General features: G+C 36.1%; 2 protein-coding genes across 3 annotated transcripts; both read left to right on the plus strand.

Moving 5' to 3' along the window:
* Positions 1–258: 258 nt before the first annotated feature.
* On the plus strand, positions 259–10,441 carry LOC134746145 (replication factor C subunit 5). Of its 2 annotated transcripts, none has more exons than XM_063680434.1 (8): positions 259–435; positions 518–582; positions 653–780; positions 2,208–2,370; positions 5,873–6,032; positions 8,060–8,274; positions 8,746–8,823; positions 10,229–10,441. In XM_063680434.1, the coding sequence occupies exons 1-8, from the start codon at positions 401–403 to the stop codon at positions 10,399–10,401; spliced, it is 1,017 nt and encodes a 338-aa protein (XP_063536504.1). In that variant the 5' UTR covers positions 259–400; the 3' UTR covers positions 10,402–10,441. The 2 variants fall into 2 exon arrangements, with proteins under 2 accessions (XP_063536504.1, XP_063536505.1); XM_063680435.1 differs by having other exon boundaries at positions 10,234–10,441.
* LOC134746146 (ras-related protein Rab-28-like) lies at positions 2,993–5,201 on the plus strand. The gene is made up of 4 exons (XM_063680436.1): positions 2,993–3,383; positions 3,772–3,948; positions 4,315–4,548; positions 4,972–5,201. Exons 1-4 carry the CDS (start codon positions 3,306–3,308, stop codon positions 5,170–5,172), a joined length of 690 nt encoding a protein of 229 aa, XP_063536506.1. The 5' UTR covers positions 2,993–3,305; the 3' UTR covers positions 5,173–5,201.
* Positions 10,442–10,708: the final 267 nt, after the last annotated feature.

Below are 10,708 nucleotides of genomic sequence, written 5' to 3' on the forward strand. Positions count from 1 at the left end.
AAGGCACTTTCCCTCCAGGGTACATTAATTTTTATCACCCTGTGTTAGAAATGAGACAGTCCTTTGGCAAACTTATATATAGTTTGTCAAAGTTTCATTTCAAATATAGACAGAGAGAATCATACTTACTTACATACAATTATATTTTTACCAACTATATTTTTATTTGATTTTTATACAACACATTTATTATAGCAACACTACTAACGGCTTGTCAATGTCATGTCAAACAAAACAAAACGTCAGAGACGAATGTTTTGCGTGGTTTTGCAATTTGAGCGCGATTTCAACGTTTAAAGAGTTTTGCTTGTTGTTTTATTCACATTTAATGTAATTTGCATAACAATCTTAAGTGAATCAACATAGTGATCAAATATAGCAACATATTGTTTCGTTCATAATGACTCAAGGCGACGCTACGAAAAACTTGCCTTGGTAAGTACACCTTTCAATAAACCAGCATTAGTTCTAAAACTATTTTGAATACACGTTAATATATACTGCATTTTCTGTACAGGGTTGAAAAATATCGTCCGTCTAAACTAGAAGACTTAGTATCTCACGATGATATTATCAAAACAAGTAAGCATTTTCAATTTTGAAGGTTGTTAAGTGTGGAATACAGTAAATAACTGTTTTCTTGTTTTTCCAGTCAACCAGTTTATGAAGGAGAACCAGTTACCACATTTACTGTTCTACGGCCCCCCTGGAACTGGCAAGACATCTACGATTCTAGCATGTGCCAAACAAATGTATACTCCTCAGCAATTCAATTCTATGGTTAGTATTTAACAATTGTGTATACTCTATGCATAGTGTAACCCTATATGCAATGTGAAATACAAAAGTTGATTTTTTCTTCTTAGACACATGTATTTACACTGCATTCTGTAGTTTTTTTTTCTTTCGATCTTTAAATAAATCCAAAAAGATTCATTCTTAAATGTACATGTAAATTCTACCTGTTAGTGCGTTAATTATCTCTGTAATGCTATTGAAAAAGTTCGATGTATTGATTATAGATTGTAGCTGAATTCCTTAAATAGAAAATAATAAATATATAAATGGGCTGGAGAACCCAAAACTGGTTGTGTCTTGGGACTCTTGGGCCCTGTAATTATTGTATAGGTTCTTTACATTAGTTACAGTTCTGCCAATCTATGAAGATAATATTTATTAAAAAAGCTTAAAGTAACTTCATGCATTAAAGTAAAAAATGCTTACAAGGTCAATAATATTATATTTTTATTGTATTTCTTACATTTATTTTAACCCTTTATGCATGATTTTTTCTTTTTGCCTGAAGTTTATATATGTATCATATAATTGTGACGTTTTCAACCAAAAGGTACCACATTGTCGCTAGTCGATAAAGTTGATTTCAAATTGAAGCTATATGGAAATATCGCCTTATTGACAACCGACAATAAGTACCCTTTTAGTTTTGAATGATTCACGGTTAGTTTCACTAGACTTATATTGACCGGGATATAGACCTATCCTGGGCCAATATAACTCTAGTACCCTTTTGGTTGAAAATGGCACAATTGTTTGCTGATTCTAGGAAAAATTGTAAAAAAATATAACAACGATTTTTACTGCGAAATCAGAGTTAGAAGTTGCATAGGCTATATCATATGTATGGAAATATATAATTATTAGTAAGAGATATAGGAAAAATCTTACTACCATCATATAAATATATCTATCGTGATATTTATATAATAAAGTTTTTAAATATAATAACATAATAATTACAAACCACGAATAATCTGACCAAAATCACATACTAAAAATCATCAACTTCCGTGTTTTTCCAAGTTTTCCGACATTTTGTCTTAAAACATATGTAATGTTTATAATTTAAAATACTGCGTAAAATTAAGTAAAAATTAGGAAAAAAATATATATCTTTATTTCAGAACATTCAAGATTCCATACAATATTGTTAGTACCATCGTTATAGCTATGTGTTAGTAAATACATTAAAAATAAAAACAAAACTTTCAACAACAAAATCAAAATCCAATAAATTTAAATAAAAAATGATGAAAAAAATGAATGAAATGGATTAGTTTAACTATAGAAATAATATACAGGAACAAATAAAATTTGTCTAATTATGCATAAAATGTGATGTTTATGTTGTGTAGGCTGCATCCGCTATGCATTTAAGGGTTAAATGCAGTATATGATAATCTTCACAGGTGTTAGAGTTGAATGCATCAGATGACAGAGGCATAGGTATTGTGCGAGGACAGATACTGAGTTTTGCCTCCACTAGAACTATTTTCAAAGCTGGGCCAAAGTTGATAATCCTGGATGAAGCAGATGCCATGACCAATGATGCACAGAATGCACTTCGCAGAAGTAAGTTGACTTTAACTGTTTGTTTAAAAGAAGAATTATTTTGATTTTAGTGAAGTAGCATTTACCAATCATCATTCCCTTGCCTTGAATGTAAATGTTTTACAAATGATTTTGGTGATTTTTTTTGTGGCAGGGCAAAATTCTAAAGCTGACAACCTAAAACAAACATTTATTATGGACACTACAGACAAAATTAATACCTTAAATATTAATAAAGAGGAAAGAAGAACACAACAATTTGTAATGCCAAAATTAGATATTAGGCAGGTCTGTTCTGCAGGTTATATGATAAATGTGGCTTTCATTAGAGAAAGGTCCTTATGCTTCACGTGCAATAAGGATTAGGGGTAATGACCCCTGATAGAATGCTATCAGAATGTCTATTGGAATTTCAGATAAAATGGGACCCTTCTGTAATGAAAAGCCACAAATCATGTAGTCAAAAAAATCTTTAAGTGTTTATTTGATTGAAAAATTGACTAACATATAATACATACATTTTTAGTATGAATAGCCAGTTATAAAAGTATGTGTTTGTTTATGTGCCGCACATAATAAAATATTAAAAATCACTACTCCATGACCTTTATAACCAGTTGTTATTGAAAAAGCAATCACTTGCCACACATATATTATGTATGATATGACATTCACTTGTTTTGGTTGTATGATTTGTTCTGTTGCTATGGTGATTTGCTTGTACAAACATTACAAAAGTTTTCTAAGAAATATGAAACTCTTGTCGCTGAGATTCCATTTGTTGACTATTTCAACTAAATTAAAAAGAAATATTTATAAATAGAACATTATATAGTAAATAGTAATATATTAACTGCAATTAATAGTAACATTGTTAACTTTAAGTACTTTGCAACAACTTCTCAAACTAGTTTTAAAATTTTAATTTTTATGGTTTTTATACAATTCAAAATACAATGTCGGACAGTGAAGAAGATGAACTACAGAATAGAACAGTTAAAATTACAGTTGTTGGTGAACCATCTACTGGCAAAGTAAGTAACTTATAACCTTTCAAATAATTGCTTTGGCAGTTAATCAGTTTCTTTTAAATAGGAATACTATTAAGTATTAAATAATAAAACTTTGAACTTTTTTACATTAATTTTATATGAAATTAACCTTCTTCCAGGCCGCACGAATCTAGGTTTTACTGAAAACAATAGATATACATATTTATATAGTTAACACTTCAAGTTGTGTAATCTAATTTAAACCTTAAATCGGAGTGCTAGGGTTGAAATTATAATGTCACTATGCTTGAGCCTGGAAAAGCATTAATAAGATGGAATACCTAACACTAAATCAGAAATCAGATGTGTAGTAGCGTCAGCAGAAAGCTGGTAATATAGAAACAAAATTTTATCAGAGTATGTGTTTTAGAGCAGCCTATGCGCGCGCTATTTGGGCGGCACTGCGGCCGCCGGCGGCACCCAGGGCGCCGAGGTGATGGCGGGGCAGTGTCTCGGGCTGCGGCCCGCCGTGCCGCTGCAGCTGTGCGACGTGGCCGGCAACGCGCTCGCCACGCGCATGCTGGAGAACTACCTCTATGCTACTGATGTGAGCACGTAATGTAGTGTAGGTGAAGATAAGCTATTTGAGCAGCACCATGGGCGTGGGCGGAACCTAGGCCGATGAACTGCTAACGACTCGCCCTGACATTATAAGCTTAGAATGAATTAAGTTTTGTACGCTTATTCCGATGCTTACCTATAGAAAACAGCTTTCCAAGTTTTGCTATTTGATTTTTTAGTTGTTCTTTACCAAAATATCAGACTCTTTTCTTTTTTTCCTAGTTTTGTAGCTTGTAGGTGGTAGGGTATGTTTTATAATTTTACATGCAGATATTGCAGATCCAAAACTATGGTCTGATTGGGCATGAAAATATCTAAAATTCTGTCAAATAATGTTTTTTTTTTCTTCTAGGTAGTGTTATTTGTTTACGACCTAACGAATTTACAAAGTTTCGAGAATCTAAACACTTGGATAACAACTGTAAAGAACATATTCGAAGCGGAAGTGAAGAAGCCTCTACTGGCTGTATTTGGCAACAAGTCTGACTTGGAGCACCAGAGGGCCGTGCGGCTGTCGTGCGTGCAGAAGTTCGCTTCCGAGCATTTATTAGAGAATTATAAAGGTTCAGCGAGGACAGGAGAAATGGTGGGTGAATTTGCAGTTTAAACGCGCCCTTAAACCAAACAAAAATTCTTAGTATTTTTATGAAGGTACACACAGTATATTAATTAGCTATGTGTGCTTATTAATGTGTATATACAGAACTACTACACTGCTAAAAGGTTGCACACTTGTACTGTGTAAGTGATTAGGAAGAAGAGTGGGGCGCGTCCGCGTGGATGGCATAAACTATAGACAGTAGGAGTAGACCAATCTCCGAACATTTACGAATTCAGATTCGCCGTTTAAGTAATTCCATGTTGGGATATTTCGCTTGCTCGGGTATCAATATTAGCACGAGGAGTTAAACAACAACTTTGTCTACCAAATTCCTATGTTCCAACTACGCCTAAGTAAACGACGTCTTATATTTTTTGTCCAGGTAGTACAGTAATGCAATATTTGCAGGTAAACACTGCGTTCACGAACCTAGTGGCGAGCGTGATCGGCGTGAAGGTGCGCGCGGCGCCGCCGGCGGCGAGCAACGGCCGCGCGCGGCCTCCGGAGCCCCCGCCGGCCGCCGCCGAGCCGCGGCAGTCCCTCATCATGAACAGGAAGGCGCTGAGGCGCGTGCAGCGGGCTTCTAGCTCCGTCTGCGTTTTACAATAAAGTTGTTGATTTGATATGTCGCAGTTTCATTGTACTTACTTAGAAGTTTCAATTATATCACTTTGAATTACGTCACCCACAATATTGAGTACAGTCACCTGCCAATAGGCATTACAGCATCAGTCTCTTTCCCCACCCCTTGTAAGAAACCGTTAGGTAATATTTATACCTTTGAAGTTATTATGTTACTTTGAAGAAAAACTCCCTGATGAAGAAGGAAACTGCGAATGGTTTTGTTTATATTCTTCTGAATAAGTACATAAGTACCTACTATAGGATTCCCAAAAACAAGTGTAATTTGTTGTAGAGAAGAGAGGTTTTTATAAACAAGTACCGGGCCAAATTTTATTTAACTTCTGATGTCTTGTAAGATTGAAAACCTACAGGCTATCTTGTCAATTATTAATTAACCTGTGTGAGTTAGGTAATCCATTAGTCTGATTTCGTTTAGGTATCATTCGTTACATTTGCCTTTTCTCAAACAGCGAAACATATTTATAGAATACCTAACTCACTCACTCCTATGTATACTAAGGGCCAGTTGCACCAACCATGTTTAGCAGACTGATCAACGTCACTCATCAGTGAACTATGAAACTTCCCATACAATAAAATTTAGCGAACGGTTTAACAATGGAAGACGGTTTGGTGCAACTGATCCTAAATATTTACGCCAATGTAAACAAGCCTTTGTTTTCAGTAATCGAGAAGTACACGGAGAACGTGCGTTTCTGCATAATCTGCAACTACCTCGGCAAGATCATCCCGGCGCTGCAGTCGCGATGCACGCGGTTCCGCTTCGCGCCGCTGCACGCCGCGCAGGTCATGCCGCGCCTACGCGAAGTCGCAGCTGCTGAGGGGTTAGTCATTACCTATCGTCACTACCTACTTACTTTGGAAAAATCTCGTGTCTCACACTGCTACTCAAAGTTGAAACGCACTAACTCTATATGCATCCCATACCTACAATAGTTAGGTACAGTCAGCAGCAGAAGTTCCTAAGCGGGCCAGGTGTTCAAAATGATCTGGATGCGACTTTATTGAAGAACGTGTCAAGGTAATTTTGAACACCTCGCTCGCTTAGCAACTTCTGCCGCTGACTACCACATTTTTCTTTTTATTGGCAGAATTAGATAGATATGAGTTTTTCAAAGTAGTGACGCTATTCTTATTTTCATTTATACTTATTTGTATTCGTTTCATAATTTGTCAGGTTAGTAGTACGCTGCAAAGCCTAGGGTCCTTCATGATTATACATAGTTTATAAATTGTATATACAGATGTCAATCACAATGAAAAAATCAACGATGATCAACTCTGGTCAACGTGGGACAGTTGATCATCATTGATTTTTTCATTGTGATTGACATCTGTATATACAATTTATAGATTGTAATAATGTGGTACGTCCCACAATAAAAAAGGAAAAATATATTAACATTTATACATAGTTTGTTTATATGTTTATAAAAGACCATAAGATTTTATAATATCTTCAATGCTATAGGGTCGGCAATGCTTAGGTGGCTCATGTGATGTTGCTTAAGTCCATGGTCGACGATAACCGCTTCCTATTAAGCGGCTCGTCTGCTCCTTTGCTGCGTGTTTGTTGTGTTTGCTATCACATAAAAAAATGCTTGTTTTATACATGTTTTTGTGAATGATTGATTCTCTGTAACCTAATTCTACCAATTAGTCTGCCAATATACTTTATTGTCTGTCTTTGTGCACGTGGCACGAGTAAGTGAAAATAAACGACACTTTTGTTCCTCACATCACCGCACCAGGACCAGGTACCCGCTCCCCCGTTCCTTTCTTTTGCCCCCGAATCCTCCGATACCCTGCGCGAACTGTATATACGATACAATAGTTTGTAAATTTTGTGTATCGTTCACATTCTGCAGTTAAAATTTTGCACTGCCATTTTTTTCATGCCAATTTGGTTTGTATTGTATGCAATATTTGCCTTTTTGCGAATTCAAAAAAATATGCGCTTTAGCTATTGATCACACCCTTTTTACAAGTACAGCCAGCAAAACTACAACTGTACATCTAACACAGACATATAATAATTGTGTCGTATTCAAGCAAAAGGTACCACATTGTCGCTTACCATAAGGACGTTCTGACAGGTTTTCGTATAAAGATACAAGCAATTTTCGTCCTTATGGTAAGCGACAATGTGGTACCTTTTCCTTGAAAACGTCACAATTATAGACAAAATATACCTAATGGCAATGATATTAAATAGATAACATTTATCTGTCTAGTTGATATTTAATATGAAACTTGATTGTTTGACCGCACAGGTTATTTTGCTTAGGTTTGCATTGATAATTGGTCTTAGTGTGTCTACATTCCACACTATTTTAGATAAGTTAATTAGTTTGCTGATTAATTACCTATGATTGTTATATAAGTTATTGAGGTATTTCTGTCGTCAAAGTATATAGAGTACTAGGTCAAATATTTCGTCCTACAAGGATCTTTGATACTATGTTTTACGTTAGGTACTTAACGTAAGATAAGCTACACTACACGTAAATACTCAATGTTATTTACAAGATTTTATTCTAAGGAGTAGCGTAGGGTCAATAAGAAAATAATTTTCTCGAAAATTACTTTCACATGGGTATAATTTTATTATTGTCCCCATGTGAAAGTTAGAACATGTCCCAGGATTATTTTAAGGAATGGGTTTTAGGTATTCTTCATATCACTCTACGTTCTGCTGTACTTTCTTACACTGTACGAGCGACGAATATTTACCCCCTTTATTAATTTCTATTTTTTAGGCATATCGGTATAAGTTTAAGTTTTAGGGAATAACTTAATCCGACTGCTCAAGAATTTATTAGATTGTATTAATGTAGTGCTTGTTCCTTAGTGTGGATATATCAGAAGACGGACTAAAGGCGCTGCTCACACTCTCCGGCGGCGACATGCGTAAAGTCCTCAACACACTTCAAAGCACGTGGCTCGCGTACCGCCGCGTTACGGAAGACACTGTATACACTTGCGTTGGTCACCCGCTGCGGTCTGACATCAACGCGATTCTCAACTGGCTGCTCAATGAGAATGACTTCGCGGCGTGCTTTAAGAGTATCCTTTTTAATCGAATTTTAAATTAGCGTCGTCGTTGCGAGCGAGTCGTTTGATAAGCACTTGCCATATCGACACTACTTTGAAGAAATCTCGTATCTCACACTACTACTCAAAGTTGAAAGGCAGTAACTCTGTCTGTATGCATCCCATGATCCCATATATAGATACCACATTTTTATTACCACTATTCGATCTAGAGGTAATATTCAAAAACCGAAAATTTATTCTGCTAATAGGCCTTAAGGGCTCTTACACAAGTTAATTAAATTTATAAAACGAACATACGGATGTCTATGTTAGCAATTTTATCTGCTTTCTTTCATAGAAGTGATTTAGGAATGGTCCTTCGAACCAGATAAGTGTCTTTTCCAACCAACATCTGCTCTATGTTATAGTTGGTATTTAACTGTTAAGCTTTCGCCGGAATCTTATGATCCCTGTGCCAATATTTTCTTAACTTTTATTCAGATATACAGGATCTCAAGATAGCAAAAGGCTTGGCTCTCAGTGATATATTGACAGAAGTTCATACGGTTATACAAAGAAGTAAGTAAACTTTAGTCAATCGTTTACTGCCAACATTATGGACCGGTTGCACTAAACCGTCTGTAATCGTAATTTGGTGAATCAACTTGTAGAACACTGATTTCGTGGTTTAGACTCCCTGCAAAGAAAAAAGTTGATTTTTTTACTTTCTTGTATACACGGGCATTATTAGATACATAAGTATTTAATTAACACATTTAAATTAACAACTTGATCAGATAAAAGTTACATTTTGTACGGTAACGCAGCAGAAAAATTCAAAAATCCCTATCCCTGATTTTTGTATGGGAGAAAACTTTTTTCTGCTGCGTTACCGTACAAAATGTAACTTTTATCTGATCAAGTTGTTAATTTTAATGTGTTAAATTAATACTTATGAATCTAATCCAAGTGCGAGTCGGACTCGCGCACCGAGGGTTCCGTACTTTTTAGTATTTGTTGTTATAGCGGCAACAGAAATACATCATCTGTGAAAATTTCAACTGTCTAGCTATCACGGTTCATGAGATACAGCCTGGTGACAGACAGACAGACGGACAGCGGAGTCTTAGTAATAGGGTCCCGTTTTTACCCTTTGGGTACGGAACCCTAAAAATCAACATGGTTTTTTCTTTGCTAGGGAGTCTAGGGACACGAAATTAAGTGTTCTAAAAGTTTATTCACCCAATTGCGTTCGCGGACATTTTGTTGTATGGATTAATTTATGCTTCTCTGTTGTGTTACGTTAATCCGTCCATTACAGTTTATGCAAACGAACTTAATAATCCTAAAGATACAACGGCACTATATTGGTGTAGTACAGCCTGCAAAGGTAAACGTCGACGGTCGATTCACAAAGGCTCACGTCAATAGATCGAATGAGTGAACGAATGGATTTACATATGTACAAGGACGCCACTTTATAATGGAATACCTTAACCTCCTAAGGCCCAAGGTACTACCTATCCTCATCAGTTTGATGAAATTTAAATCCTATTCAATTGGAACAGAGTCGCTTTTGCTTTGTTTCGTTCAATTGAACCTATATTAACCTATAGTGCAGGAAATAGAGTTGATTTTGCGTTGTTGTAAAATTTTACAACAACGCAAAATTAACTGCACTATAGGTTCAAGTTTCAGTGGCTAATTGTGGATTTTTCATTTGTATGGCTGGGCCTTAGGAGGAGAATACTCTTCAATGAAGGAAATCATGAGGATACTTATCTAATAAGGCGTGCTCTAGTCTTAAGCTTGTATCTCTTTTTGTGTATTTTTTTACTTTATGGTGCACAATAAAGAATAAATATTTACTTACTTACTAACGCTCTAATTTTCATAAGAATCATGCAATACCGGTGCCAATTCACGTAATTATGTCGCTAAAAGCGCTAAGGCTAGCAGCTTCAAAGGGTTTATTGTTCTCCAGTGAAGTTGCCCCCGGAGGTGCTCGTGTCCCTGCTGATCAAGATGTCGGACGCGGAGGCGCGCCTCGCCAGCGGCTGCAGCGAGCGCATCGAGCTCGCCGCGCTCATCGCCGCCTTCCAGGTGGCCCGGGATCAAGTCAAACTCGACCAAGTGCAAGTGCAGGCTGAACAATAGGTACTGTGAATCTTGTGTTTTATAAAATAAATTTTCAAAAGGAGGACAGGATTTTATTCCACCTTTTGCAGACTGAACAATAGTTATCGAGAATCTTGTATTTTAATTCAACGAATTTTACAAAAATAAGATGACAGGATTTTATTCTCATAGGTCGCCTGGGACCAAGTAATCTGAACGAAGTGCTGTAATAACAAAAGGTAATATTATTATGACAAAAGTACCTACATAAGATGATTAAAGGTTTGTTGCACTAAACCGTCTGTCTCCGTTAAAACGTTAGTAAAATGTTATTTGTTAATTGGCT

The sequence above is a fragment of the Cydia strobilella genome, chromosome 12 (assembly GCF_947568885.1).
Source record: "Cydia strobilella chromosome 12, ilCydStro3.1, whole genome shotgun sequence".
NCBI lineage: Eukaryota > Metazoa > Arthropoda > Insecta > Lepidoptera > Tortricidae > Cydia > Cydia strobilella.

Bases quoted from the DNA above. Each gene is read 5' to 3' on its own strand.
- LOC134746145 (XM_063680434.1), top strand. From the start codon at position 401: ATGACTCAAGGCGACGCTACGAAAAACTTGCCTTG. The intron at 583-652 runs GTAAGCATTTTC...TTGTTTTTCCAG, and splicing joins CGATGATATTATCAAAACAA to TCAACCAGTTTATGAAGGAG. The intron at 8,275-8,745 runs GTATCCTTTTTA...ACTTTTATTCAG, and splicing joins CTTCGCGGCGTGCTTTAAGA to ATATACAGGATCTCAAGATA.
- LOC134746146 (XM_063680436.1), top strand. From the start codon at position 3,306: ATGTCGGACAGTGAAGAAGATGAACTACAGAATAGAACAGTTAAAATT. The intron at 3,384-3,771 runs GTAAGTAACTTA...TATGTGTTTTAG, and splicing joins GTGAACCATCTACTGGCAAA to AGCAGCCTATGCGCGCGCTA. The intron at 4,549-4,971 runs GTGGGTGAATTT...CAATATTTGCAG, and splicing joins CAGCGAGGACAGGAGAAATG to GTAAACACTGCGTTCACGAA.